At 34.7% G+C, this 14,736-nt stretch overlaps 1 protein-coding gene across 1 annotated transcript in view; it reads left to right on the top strand.

Moving 5' to 3' along the window:
• Positions 1 to 14,736, top strand: part of LOC132742139 (uncharacterized) — a gene marked incomplete at its 5' end in the record, with an annotated part of 82,286 nt that overhangs the window by 33,225 nt on the left and 34,325 nt on the right. Inside the window, 7 exons of the mRNA XM_060730465.1 lie at positions 2,391 to 2,453; positions 3,874 to 4,003; positions 4,390 to 4,512; positions 5,517 to 5,687; positions 6,008 to 6,178; positions 11,738 to 11,902; positions 12,501 to 12,899. Coding sequence (XP_060586448.1) covers positions 2,391 to 2,453; positions 3,874 to 4,003; positions 4,390 to 4,512; positions 5,517 to 5,687; positions 6,008 to 6,178; positions 11,738 to 11,902; positions 12,501 to 12,899 — 1,222 coding nt within the window. The remainder of the gene's footprint in view (positions 1 to 2,390; positions 2,454 to 3,873; positions 4,004 to 4,389; positions 4,513 to 5,516; positions 5,688 to 6,007; positions 6,179 to 11,737; positions 11,903 to 12,500; positions 12,900 to 14,736) is intronic.

Raw genomic sequence — 14,736 nt, 5'->3', positions numbered from 1 at the left:
ACCTTAGAAATCATTATTAACCGTAGCCGAGTGGTTAAGGTCGTTGACTTCATACCACTTGCCCCTCATTGCTGTGGGTTCGAATCCCGACAGGGACTTTGGTTTCTTACATGTGAGGAAGCTATTCAGCTAGTTTACGGAACGTCGGTGGTTCTACTCAGGTGCCCGTTCGTGTCTGAAATAATGCACGGAAGAATACCTGAGGTCTTCCTCCACCAGTAAAAGCTGGAACGTTGCGATATGACCTATACTGTGTCGATGTGACGTAAAACCCAAAACAAACAAAACAAAAATCATTATTGAATAAACCTTACCGTGACTTTTCCGTTGTAAATCAATAGAATATCGAAATATCTTCTGGATGCAATCAGAATAAACATTTATATATCGCATTTGAATATGAAAAACAACATTTAATTAAAACCGAAAGTAAATTTTGTGTTCTGTCCAAGCAATACGAGAAGAGTTCCCGGCTCTGCGTGGAGCGATTGTCAAGCCGGTACACAAACGGTGTACATGCTTTCGACCACTCGAGCATTCTATCGTCATGTCCCGCATGTTAGCTGTCTGCGAACTCTCGCTTAAATAGAGGATATTTGTTTGTTTGTGTGTAAGATGAAATTTTATTTCATCGAGTGAGCTTTAAAAACAGTATTCTCACGAGTGGCGTAGCCACGAGTGAGAATACTGTTTTTAAAGTTCACGAGATGAAATAAAATTACATCTTACACAGCAAACAGACAAATTTTCTTTTTATTTTATGCTTAAAAACAAGTTAAAACGAAATTTCCATAATTTTAACGTTAATATTAAAATCTGTTTCCCCCATTGAGAGCCCCATTTAGACGGAATTTCTCATTTAAAACAAGAAGTCTTGAGCTGAAAAAAAAGTCCGCCAATCAAGGTTAAATGACGGTAATATTTATTCATTTTATCAAAAAATATGAATGATCGCTTGTTTTAATAATTAAAACAAACAATTCTTGTAGGAGAAAAAGTCCAACCATCCATCCATATTTCTGTTACTTACTGCGAATTTATATTAGACCTGGCTTTGTAAAATGTAAGCGGCAGCCATTTTTTAAAGTTGTGTATTTCATGGGAGGAAAATAATTGTGTAAGATTCAGAAGGATATAATTTGGATTTGTTAGTCATACACCTTTTTAAAAGAAAGAAAACTTATTTGAGGATTGTAACAGACAAAAAATAAGTGTTGACAGAAGTGAAAACATTCAGAAAAGGAGCTAGGAAATTGGAAAACTTTGAAGCTTGCTAAGGAACGCTGGGATGTTTTACTTATTTTACGAGTGATGGCTGTCAATGCTTTTCAATTTTTCATAAAGCATACGGCAGTTATTGCTCGTAGGATACTTTAATATGCCCAAATGTCATCAAGAGCAGTTTTGCATGGGGAAGGAATGTATTTTTCAGACTGTAAAAACGAACAAAAAAATTTTTAGGGACGAAATTTGGTGATTGGAATTTGAAGGAATAGAAGTAAGTTTTCTCTCTTTACTACTTTTGACATTTAAGTTAATTATGTATTTCAGCTTTGCTATTTCTTTTAACAGCCTGACATTGTCAGAATTGTCAGTAAAAATAAAATTGAGGTACTACATGGGGAAAATCTTAAAAAAGTAGTTTCGTCATTGAAAAAAGTGAAATTATATTTTGATAATTTTCACTGTGAAATTATCAAATATAATTTTCACGGATAAATCAGTAATCCACTGAAAAGCATAAAATAAAAGACATTTATTTTTAATAAAACTGTTACCAAGATGCACAGTGTGTTGTTTCCTAAGTTTTTTATTGCATATAATGTACAATATAAATATTTGAATTTGGTGGTCACATTGGGTCTCCCGAAAGTGACAATTTTGATAAAAGTTAAGTCGTGAGAGAATTATAGTGTTTGGTCCCGGACGAGAGCGCAGACATATGCTAGGCTTAGGTCGCGTATTGGTTGGACTGTTTACATTTTGGAGTCTGCAATCTTTACTTTATTGAGATTTGATGGTATTAGGTATTTTTTTCATATATATGTCCCATTCGCGTTTAAATATAAAAAAGTTTAGATAGAGTGTTAACAGGAGCGTATCACGTTGGGGGCGTGCAGGATCTGACCCCCCCCCCTTAAAGTTTTTAAGGGAGGACATTTGATTGTTTAGAGACGCAAATGTCATGGGGGCAACTGTCGGGGTAGTAAATGTCCTAGAATCATTCTAAAAAGCTACAAGACTAGTAATGTTTAAACTTAGAAGTCCAAAGGAAAAAATATTATTACCCATCGTTGTTAATACAAGTGTACCAGGTGACTAGGAGCTGATCGATGTGTTACATTTTTTCAATTGTTAAGAAATAATGACATGAAATCTTTTATTCCCAGTCGTGTTACATGGAGAAAATGTCATCTGGACAAACTGTTACCCTAGGATGTACAGATAACCAGGTAGTAGACAAACCTTTATCTTAATCTTTTTATTTTAATAGTGTTATCTGAAAATATATAAAAGGGAAGAAAACAAAAACAAAGAAAAACACAATGAAATTGAACGGGTGGGTTTGTGGTGGGATTCAAGATTTGAAATGTAAATTTAAGACTTTTTCATGAAAATAAACTAGTTTATCTTTATTTGTGGAGATTGAAAGACCGTTTCCAGAATTTGTTTTGCCTTATATATATATGACATATTCCAGTGTAAGTTGTCTCCCCTGATAACTCTTTTTAGGCCCTACTGGGGCGTTATAATTTGTAAGATTTAAATAAAAGATTTAATCCTTTGGCGGATAATTCGAATAGTATTCAAACATTACAACTTGAGAATAAAAGAAAAGAGAAATTTGTTTAAAAAATAGTAGTATTTATTAATAAAAAAGTAGTATTTATTAATAAAAACGTGTTGGCATGAAAACGGCCATACCTGGATAAAAGCATTTTAATTATTTAACCTACTGAAATGTTTATGTCTAATGAATAGTTAAAACTACTTTAAATGTTTTTACTATAACTGTTTTTGCCCCGGCAACGGTTGAAAAAACGTTATTTAACATACCAAAAAGCCCACAAGCAAAGTGAAACAATTGTGATTATCAATAAATTATATATAATTATACTTATTATATTGAATCATATTTCTTCTTTGAATCTGGAAAGAAATAAATCAATTATAGCGCGGACCTTGTTAAACTAAATAGACAAACTGCATTAAGTGCAAAAAGTGATAATTATTCTTTAATTATATCGGATTGGGTATTCTTGCATATCAGATAGGATTATCTACCGTTTACACCGATGCTAGAAAACTCTGTCTTACACCCCGTGTAAGACAAGTCGTGTGCTTTTAATGAGGTCATTGCCACGCGACTTTTATGAATGAATTGCGTTCTGAGGATGACGTCATTTTACCGTTATGAATGAAATTGTAATCTAATATAAAAACGGCGAAATGACGTCATCCTAAGCACATATTTCCCTTCTAAAACGACGTCATTTTAACGCGGTTCATTCATAAAGTGCGCTAAAATGACGTTGTTGTTTGGCACACGACTCATCTGATACCCTTATGCCAGATAAAATTTCTAGCATGGGTAAAACTCACGGAAACGCCAGTCTGCTATGCAAGAAAATAATGCACAACACGTCTGTTTTCTACGTCTATTCAAAACTTCTTACGTTTGATAATACAAAACATAGAAATTGACGTACTCTAACGTCACACATACGTTGGCGTCATTTAACGGCAAATGCATATGAGCGCAATTCCAGACAAATTATAATTCAAGGAGTGAGCATCAATCTTAAATAAATGAGCGCCTCATATTAACAAAATCTTAAAGGACATTCGAGATAAATTTATTTTTACGAGCAGCAATGTGGTGTGACACAAGGTGTGGCCGGAAGTTTAGTTGGTAGAGGTGTTAACAAACGACAACAATCCCAATGTCACGAGTGCTGCAGCATGGATAAATGCAATAAGAATCTTTGTTCTCACCTGAAACGTAAATATATTTCCTCAAAACAAAAATTTTAAATTATGTTTTTTTTCCACCAACCGTAGAAACAAATTATTTTATAAAAAACTGAATTAAATAAAATTATGTGTTATCATTTAATATCAGAACTTTTTATTTTAACACTAGTTGGTTTTATTTATTTTGTTGTTTTATGTCAAAAATAATTGTGGAGATTTTTGTATCAATTGATAAATAATTAATACTTTTTAAATTTTGCAAATTAAGAAATTTCGCTATGAAACATATTTAGATTAACGCAGAATGAGATTTCCTAGCTAAATCCAGATCATTTTTCACAGATATGTAAGAAAATATATAATTTTTGTAATGTTTGAGACCAATTTTTTTTAATGAAGAAAATATAATTACAGCTGGAACATGTATTGACGATGCTAAAGCTGACTGTGCATGGATGAACACATTTTTCAACATATGTCAAGATATTCATCACGCAAAATTAGTATGTCCTAAGTTCTGCGCGCTATGTTCATTGGGTAGGTATATAGTAGCCCTGACACGCCTTTTATAGCTCCCGAAATATAAATAGCTCTCTTAACCCTTTTAGCGCTGACCTTTTTTGTTACTCTCGGTGCTTGCACGTTGCAAATAAAGCACACGTCAGAGGCTTTGAAAAATATTCGAGATGGCGAAAATAAACAAAGACAAGAACTTATATCTGATGACCAGCTGCCGATGTCCTGACTTAAGCCGAAGGGAGTGTCTCTACAAAGTAAGCAGGTACGGTGCATGAGTCACTAGTACAGAGAGTGACATCTAAAACGACATACCCTTTACTTGGCACCATCATTCCTTTTAAGGGCTACTCCCTTTTCATATTGTCTAACGTACTTTTAGATTCTCATTGCCCGTCGTGCAATGACCGTCTTTTGGCTCAAAATTCATATATTTGGCTAATATTCTAAAGAAATTGCATATAGGTCAAAATTAACCCTTTAAGGACTTGACCGGTTACATGTCCATGGACCGGTCTCGACAGCAAAAACCTGCATTTAGTGCCTAAACCCATAACTGCATAAAAATGGCTGTTTTCATTGAAAAGTCTCCCGTTACAAGTTCAAAATGCTATAAAACTATAAAAACTTCTTCAATACTAATCAAACTTGGCACAAATGTTGAATGTACCGTTTGTTACAACATGCTCGGTCTTAAATTTCCTGTTACCATGGCAACGAGGGGACATCTCAAAATTGCCAAAAATCACATATTTTGCGTTGATTTTTTTCCATCAAAAATAATTTCAAAGTGCTGCAACTTCTCAATGGATTCAGATAGAGTCAAAGGCTTTTCAGCGTTGGTTACACGTTACCTTATGATCGACCTGGGGTCATTTTTAGCCTCTCACAAGTCCAAAATTTTCTTGGCAATGAGGGGGAATCAGAGAATTGCAAACATTCGATCTGAAAATATAATTTGAGCAAAAAAAGCAAAACAAATGAAAAGCATACAAACATAACTTTTTCACTTACTTTTAATTTAGTGGATGGAAACTGGGGAAGCTGGTCTCCATGGTCAATGTGTGATGTCACCTGTGAAAACGGGACTCAAACTCGAACAAGAACTTGCACGGATCCTGCCCCGGCACAAGGGGGTTTAGACTGTATCGGCTCTAACATATCTACTAAATCTTGCTCAAAGGAACTTTGCCCAGGTAGGCATTTTGTAAATGTTTTTCTCAAAAGTTCATGTAGTATTCAATGAATGTTTCATGTCATTTTATTTATTAATAAAATCGTTGTTATAAATCACTTATCACTGGATCACTTATAGCTATATACATGTATACTTAATTTGATACTTAACTTGGTTCCACAACCAAGAAGGATTAGATTCATTGTTATTTGAAAGTAAAGAGCACTTATAGAAATATAGATATCCGTTTATACTTAATCCTTTTTTTTCTACTAATATTGTACGATATTTGATATATATCTGTAAAAAGGCATAAAACCATTCCGCAAATTATTTTAGTGCATGGTGGATGGACTGCATGGTCGAGCTGGGACGCGTGTTCTGTAACATGTGGTGTAGGCATAGAAAGACGACATCGTAATTGCTCGAACCCGATACCCGACAGAAACGGACTTCAATGTTTTGGCGACACTTTAGATGTACAGATGTGCTTTCCGGGTCCATGTGCAAGTAAGTTTAATAAATTGCTTCAGTTTGTCATAACATTTAGCATGGACGTTTATAAGATATTATATTGCAGCACCTAGAATTTTTTTAAAGGAACAATCAAAAATCCAATTTTGTCCTCTTTAACGGCCCATTAGGCATCATTTGTGCTATCGATTTTCTGTAACCTCAAGAGAGTAGTGGCGACATATAGGAGTCACTTCTCCGTCTTGTCTCCGTCCGTTCGTCACAGAACATGTCCGGGCTACTCCTCAAAAGTACTGGTGCAACTTTATCCAACTTTACAGGAATGATTAGTAATGATATAGTCAGCATTTTCAGGTTCAATGATTTTTGACAAAGTTATGACCCTTTTAATAATTCTTGTCCGGACTACTCCTCTTATACTACTAATTGCAATTTCAGTAAAACTTTACATGATTGATCTGCACGTATTTGCGCATATTACACGGATATTCTGCTTGAGTGATTTTGAAAAGAGCTATGACCCTTGAAAAAAATGTGTCTTTTTGTGTTGCCACCTACACAAAAGCTTGTATTGACTTCTCTACACAATTTCATCCATGCTTTACAGGAATGATTTTAACTTGGTGTAGTCGTGCCTATCATCGGTATTCTCCGGTTCAATGATTTTTGTCAGTCATGGCCATTTAATTATTTTTATTTTTAAAATTTGTCCGGACGACTCCTCATAAACCACTAATGCAATTTCAATCAAACTTTACATGAATGATTGGTATATAAAGTACTTGTTCATAATGCATAAGTTTTATGTTTGAATTATGTTGGCGTATAAAACGAGTTTTGGCTTGATTAATTTATGTGCTTTGTGTCTCCTGCTACACAGCTATAGCTGCAACGTGCAATTGGCTATCATGAGTTGACACATGTGATCACTGATTTTTTCTCATTTTTTATTGAAATATCTTGCAACAGATTAGAATATTACTCATTTGCCATATACATGAATTATCTTTTTCTTTTGTTTTTCTGTCATTGGTATAATTATAGTAAATTAGTATTTTGTACAGAGGGATGATCCAGAATTACCCGGTATTTGTTTATAATTTTGACAAATGTCATGTTTTCTTCATTATTTTTGTACCAGCGTAAAATTTGATTTTTTATCTTTTTAGTCATTTGAACATTGGATTATTATGCAATCAAGTTTGAAAATTTCTAGTTGCGACGTTTATTATTTCAAAAACGTCGTCATTAAGGCATCCGGAAAGCGGCACTTTCATAAACATTTGTTGACAGTCCGAATAGTATACATTATAAACATCTAATATGACAAAAGAAACCAGACACAAGTATCTTGAAAGTCAAAAAACAGGATTTTAGAAGTATAGACATTCTTTTTAGATTGTTGGACTTATCTTAAAGATAATATACTACTCAACTTTTGCTAAGCACCATACGCTATTTTTTATATATTATCACCAGTATTAAACATATTTCTTTCCAATTTTTGAAAATTCTGATGTTTAAGATAGTCCCCTGACATGAATCTGTGTTGACTTATCCGTTACAACTCGTCTAGGTAGCATTGAAAGCATGCACCCCAATATTTTCATGTTTTTGATTGAGTGTACAATCTCATGTCTTTCGTTATACGGCGACATTACCGGCATATTGTCATTCAGTAGCTTACATATCTTACATCTGTCACTTCGATATGTTGAATGCTAACATTAGGCAGCATTTGAGAGAAGCAGAGTTATGGAGGGCTGTAGGGATGGTGCAGCAGGGGGCGACATTTTGCCAGGTTGGTGCGGCGCTTGGTGTACACCACACCGTCATCACCAGAGCCTGGCAAAGATACCGGCTACATGGTACACTCGCCAGGAGGCATGCTGTAGGTCGGAAAAAGGTCACAAGACCAGCCCAGAATCGTATCTAGGTTTGTTCGTAAAGGCACGTCGTGCAAGGTTTTCGACAGCAGCTTCTCTTCGAAATCATCTTGCTAATGCTTCCACGAAGACGGTACGTAGATGGCTGCTTGAAGGTAATTTTTAGGTCCAGAATACCTTGTATAGGTATCCCTTGACGGATCGACATCGCCAGGCCCGTTTGGAATGGACCATGGAGCTTACACGGAGAACCATACAACACTGGTGACACGTTCTGTTCACTGATGAGTTCAGGTTCTGCCTTGACTTCACAGATAGGCATGCTAGATTCTGGAGAAGACGAGGAGAACGGTTTCAGGCTACAAATATTGCTGAGAATGACCGCTACGGAGGTGGTCAGATTTGGTGTGAGGAGGCATCAGCTGGGATGGACGAACCTACCTGGATGTGTTAATGTGAGGCAGGTCAGCGATACATATACGACATCTTAGACAACCAGGCTTGGTTGTATGCTGGATCAGTCGGCGATCAGTCCGTTCTAATGGACAATAATGCTCGCCCCTATGGGATCAGGGTGATCCAGGACGACCTAGAGAGTGAGTCTTTTGAGCGCATGGACTGACCAGCTCGCTCGTCTGACTTAAATCCAATAAACTGCAGGTTAGAATTTCAACTCGTCGGCTGCAACCCAGAACCACCCTGGAGCTTGGAGCCATGTTTGTCCAAGAATGGGCAGCTATACCCGTTAGAACGATCAGAAACCATATTAGGAGTATGAGAAGGCGCTGCAAAGCTCTCATTGATAGTCACGGATAACAAACACGAACTGTAAACAAAAAATCCAACTTAATAAATTTGGAAAACACCCTGCATGTTCTGAAATCTTCAAAAAGTGTGGGGGAGGGAGTGGTCGTCCTCTTCTCTGGCACAAAATCAGTGTCAAACTCATTCATAGGGTTCAATTCGTCCTTCAGCTGAATTGATAAAACAGAAAAAATCAAAATTTAAAACCTTTCGCACGGCTTTTATAAGATTATCCCAAAAATATTCACACTCAAACATATAGTGCTTAGCTAAAGTTGAGCAGTATTCATATCGTCGGCGGGATAGGAAAAATGCCATGACATTTACGTTCTCCGTCGCTTTAGTGCTTGAGAAAAACAACAAATGTGCTGTCGTGTGCAGCCTTGCAGAAATTTCAAAGGTTTTTTAAATAAATTTTAATTGATGAACTGCATATTTCTAAGATCAGTTTTAAGTATTTACTACATTTGATCAAAACATATTCCTATTGAAATTAAGAACATCCAAGCCGATGTATTCATTTGATTCGACGTCGCCGCTTGCAAGCGGTGTCTAGTAGATGTGCATTTGTCCATACAGCAATGGGGAAAATTTTAGACTTGAAAATCACCCTTTTTCAAATTTTCTAATAAAAATAGTTTTTCTGATGTACATCATGTCACAGAGCATTAAAGATTATAATAAACGTTTATTGAAGTGATAGTGCCATGTTTTGAATATCATATTCTTATAATCATTTTCTAATTTTATCTAAATAATAAATCAAAGCACAGAAGGCGCTGAATTTGTTTGAGTCTCAGAATGTCAGAAAGGTGAAGGTTGTGAGATTATAAACCAGTTAGTTTGTAAAGTGTCACCAAATTCTGTTTCCAGTGTAATAACTATAGTAAATTGGCTATAAGACTAATTGCGATACTGATATTAAATTCAGTGTTTATTTGGCTTAATCAAACAAAAAAGACTTGCCTGAAGTGGGATTTGAATTCCGGACCTCTCGCTTCTAGAGCGAGCGTGTAAACCCCTCGACCACGGGGAGTTGTAAGATAAAAGCCTTAAGAATACCATATTATTCTTAATTAGAGTTTGTAACCCTTATTATCACGGAGCTGAATATAAACATGTATATCTATAAGAATAACACAATATTAGAAATCTTCGACCAATCGGGAACTATTTTTTCGTTAAGAAAATTAATGCGCCTGTCATTTGACAATCTTTACGCAGTGATCTGCCCGTAATTTTTTGGCGTTAATATACATATGAAGGGAAGTAACCGCTCCGAGGAGTTTGGACTACTTTCGGCATTTGCAAATAAGAACATCAGGGTCTGAAATTTCGCTACCATTATTTGTTTGGTCTAACGACCCAAACAAATAATGACGTGCTAATGAGCCTGTCTATACGATTGTGGCAGTGTCACTTACTTCATTTGCTCCGCCTCTGTTGAAGTTCGACTTCGCCTTAAATTGTCGCCAAATTTAATATGATGCTCCATATGCTAGTATTTAGTCTTCGTTGACGGGGCGGAAGGGAGCAAGGACAACTTTGATCAATTTCACATGTCGAATCATTAAATTACAAGTTACAAAGCCTAAACCACGCCCATTATTAAAGAGGCGGTTACGCCACTGCAGAACAGTTCGTCCTCAAAATCATTCGAACATTATGCAATTCGTACCAATATTTAAATGGATAAATTCTCGGCACATATTGTCTTGAATTTATTTTAAGTATACCAATCATTTCAATTTTACTTGTATTTATTTATTATTTTGTATTTATTTTGCTTCGACCAGACGTTTCAATCTTTGTCACAACAGACAAACATTTAAGAATATAAGACATGGCATTACTTTGTGAATTTTATGCATTAGGTTCTACTTTTTAACAAAAATATGCAACTTTATTTTTAAACAACGTGCACATACCAAGAACATGGAGAGAAAAAAATGATTTGTGCTTCGGATATTCAACTGTAATAGAGAACAATTTTCAATGCTGATTGACTGTTCAATTCATTTTGCGGCGTCTTTGATGTGCAACATCAACATTTAACTTGTTCTTTTAATGTGACATTAGGACATATAGAGGATATTTGATTAGTTCAGTGTAAGATCGGAATATATTTCACCGAGTGAGCACCAAAAGGTATATTTCACGAGTGGCGCAGCCACGAGTGAAATATGAACTTTTGGTGTTCAAAAGGTGAAATATATTTCGATCTTACACTAAACTAAACAAATTTTCTTTTTATTATATGCAAATAAACGTTTTAAAAAGACATTACATCTAATACTGAATGAAAAGCGCGCCAAATAATAATACAACGTGACGTCATTTAAGTTGGTACCCAGTACTGTGCACGCTGGTATTTCACTGAAACAACGTAAGGGGCTTAAATTCAAAACAGTGAATTATCAAAGTGGTAATTTCACTGTTTCAAACAGTGAAGTTACCAGTTTTATATCACTGATATATTTCTATAAACCACCGAAAAGCATGTATTAAAAATATTTACCTAATGGGTTATAAAGCTTTGATCGATATTGCGTACAGCGGCAAATACTTTTACAACATTTTGTTATGTTTTAGTAACTCTTATGACGTTGTGACAACGTTTAGGCTGCGCTGCATGCGCATTATTATGCTTATTTAAATATGCATGTGGTAAGCATAATGTGTTTTATTGTTAGAATTCTTGATTTCTTGTAAAAAGGATATATTACGCATTAATACAAAGTTTATTACGTGAACATTTAATATATAATATAAAATTTAAAGCTTAATTCCTGGTATTTCTGGAATGATGTTCACCACATCGTTTTATTTAATTAATTTTCTCAACATTTAAGATATAAAAAAATTGTAGAGATTACTTTTACATTAATGATGTTTTGTATTCAAGATGGTGATTGGACTAACTGGGGACAATGGAGCACCTGTTCAGTGACGTGTGGAGACGGTTTAAAGTCTAGATCACGAACCTGCACAAATCCACCACCGTCAATGAATGGTCGATATTGTGATGGAATTCCCTTAGAAGATGTTGTCTGTACAAAAAGCAGTTGTAGTATGATATCTGATAACATTTATATAACATCCATAAGCATTAGAACAAAAACAATGATTTCCATTCTAAAAAAGTCTTGAGAACATGATAAAAGCATTTTGTTTTGTATTTAATTGCAAACCTTCGCGTCATTGTAATCTCGTGTCTTTTTGTTTATACAGAATTAATTTTTGTCCGATTTTCTATAACTTATAGACACACTTCTTGAACCAACCAGTACTGAGCAATGAGTGTAAAATTTTTGCTTAAGGGAACACTGGCTCGCCCCTGACGGGGTTTGAACCCACGCGAATAGCGATACTTAGGTGATAACAACTCGGCCATTTCGCCATTATAATATGTCCTTTAATCGGAATTAGTGAGGTTGTCGGTATAACTCATGTCTGAAAGATGTTACATTGTAATTTGCTATTATTAAACGAAAGTACCAAATTATTTTTTGCCTATCTTCTTGTTATGTTTACAATTTTATAATGATTTGTGTTTTTCTATGGCTATACAGATCAACAGAAATCAAAATTTTCAAAGTAACTTATACCCTTCAATAGATAATATTGTTATATCTTACCACACGTTTGTTACAAATTTTGTTTTACAGGTCCAAATATAGTATTTAAAGCCAAGAATGTAACAAACACAAGTCCCGGCAATGGACAAGCTATAATATTTGGCTCTACACTTGTTAATGAAGGAAATGCTTATAATACATCTACTGGATTCTTCACTGCGCCTGTCAATGGAACGTACTCATTTAGTGTACAAATTTGTTCGCACAACCAAAAAGAAGTCGTAGTAGATCTCACAGTAGATGGGAATGCATATGCTACTCTACATGTATACGATAGTAATGATGAGACATGTAATAGTGCAGATACAGTTGCTGTTTTACATGAACATTCAAAAGTATTTGTTAAATGCACTGCTGGCTGCACCAACACTGCTATAAAAAACCAATGGTATCTTGTGAACTCGTTCTCTGGATATCTGATTCACCAATAAATTTATCTCTTTTTGTCATTTTTCTCTTTTATTTTACTTGTATATGATAAAGATGTGTATCCATGTAATAGTGCAGATACCGTCGTTGTTTTACATAAACATTAAAACGAATTTGTTAAATGCACTTTTGGTTTTATAGTGCTATATATGAAATTAGTAACCGTATGAACTGGTTGTCTGGATATCTGATTCACAAGTATACTTATATTTTTATCACTTTTCTTTATCTTCGTTTTATAGAAAGTTAGTCCGTATTAACAATTTCTCACCGTCGCGGCATTGTTAGTTATAAAATCATAACGAAACACTCTGAGGTTAAGCACAAATGTTTTAACATTTAACTTTTATTGATTACATTGCCCCTGTTCGGAAAATGCGTACTGAACAACGGATTAAATTATATTTTCCGAAGATTATACAATATTGACAGGATAATGTTTTTCATTTATATCAAATACAAAACGAAGAAATTTTTAGTACTTAAAATGTGTAGAATCACAGCAAATAACAACAATTAAGACTTAATCTTTTGAAAAATAATAAGAATGATTCTTTAACATTATGGAAATCCATTAAAGAACTTGGTTACCATGTAAAAGGTAGTTCATCGATTAGTAATTATATTCATGTATGTTTATAAATATGTGATAAACGCAAGGTTGATGACGTATAAATATATATACTTTTTTCATCAAATCTTACTGCAAAAATGCCTACTTAATTAAAAAGTTCAAGCGCGCAGCTTGGTCATTTTTCTTACATCTTAAGGGTTTTATCTAAAGATTGTTCTTTTTCGTTGATAGCTGAAATTACTATTTTAAATTTTGATGAGCAAGATTCAAATATAATCTACTTATCCAGACTGTATCTCGTCTCGTTTTGTTATTCTTGGTGCATCTTATATCACATGACCCTCAACACATATTGTTATTTTAGCACTAATACAGGGTATTCTTGCGTATCAGACAGGATTACCTCCTGTTAACACCGGTGCTAGAAAACCCTGTCTTACACCCACCATGTAAGACAAGTCACGTGCTTTAAATGACGTCATTGCCGCGCGCCTTTTATGAATGAAATGCGCTCTAAGGATGACGTCATTTTACCGTTATTAATGAAGTCTGTAAGTTCATACGCTTCTATAAGAAAAAAGAGCGTAATGAGAATATCAGTTTTCGTAAGTTTTGTTCCGAAGACAAATGACATTTAATATGCAAGAAAAAGAATCAAACACTTGTTGTCGGTACAGACGGGATTATCTAGCTCTCGGGTAACTGTTTAGCGGAAACTCGACAGAGCCTTGTCACCGCCGTACACATTTACCCTCGAGCTAGATATTCCGGTCTGTACCGGCAGCCAGTGTAGGATTCTTATACTGAACCTGATGATATAAAGGCAGGGAGAGATGTTCCTCTTTTTAAAAAAATGGGTAAACTGTAATTGGCAGTTACAGGAATTTTTTATTATTTCTATTTCCTTTTTAAACATTTTGTATTTTGTACCAAATCTATTCCAATCTTAAACTAAAGGCCATATTATTTATGTTTCAATTCGGGTAAGAAGAGGTTTCATTTTATCGAATAAATGCCATCTTGTGGCATGATTTTATTGGATCTTCAAAAGTCTTTGAAACAGTGGACCATTCTTTCCTTTTTTATGAAAATTCAAACCTTAGCTCTGATATTCAACATTCGAATAGGTCATATATTTTATAGAGGCAAACAAATTGCGGACGTATATTACCTTTCTCTTCCATGAGTTACTTTTGGTATTCTTTAAAGATCCTGTATGTTATAATTGAGGTTGTATACCACACTTAAGTGACATTTTATATA

The sequence above is a fragment of the Ruditapes philippinarum genome, unplaced genomic scaffold (assembly GCF_026571515.1).
Source record: "Ruditapes philippinarum isolate M1 unplaced genomic scaffold, ASM2657151v2 ctg2354_1_1_1_1, whole genome shotgun sequence".
NCBI lineage: Eukaryota > Metazoa > Mollusca > Bivalvia > Venerida > Veneridae > Ruditapes > Ruditapes philippinarum.
This window is presented reverse-complemented; position numbering and strand designations above follow the sequence as displayed.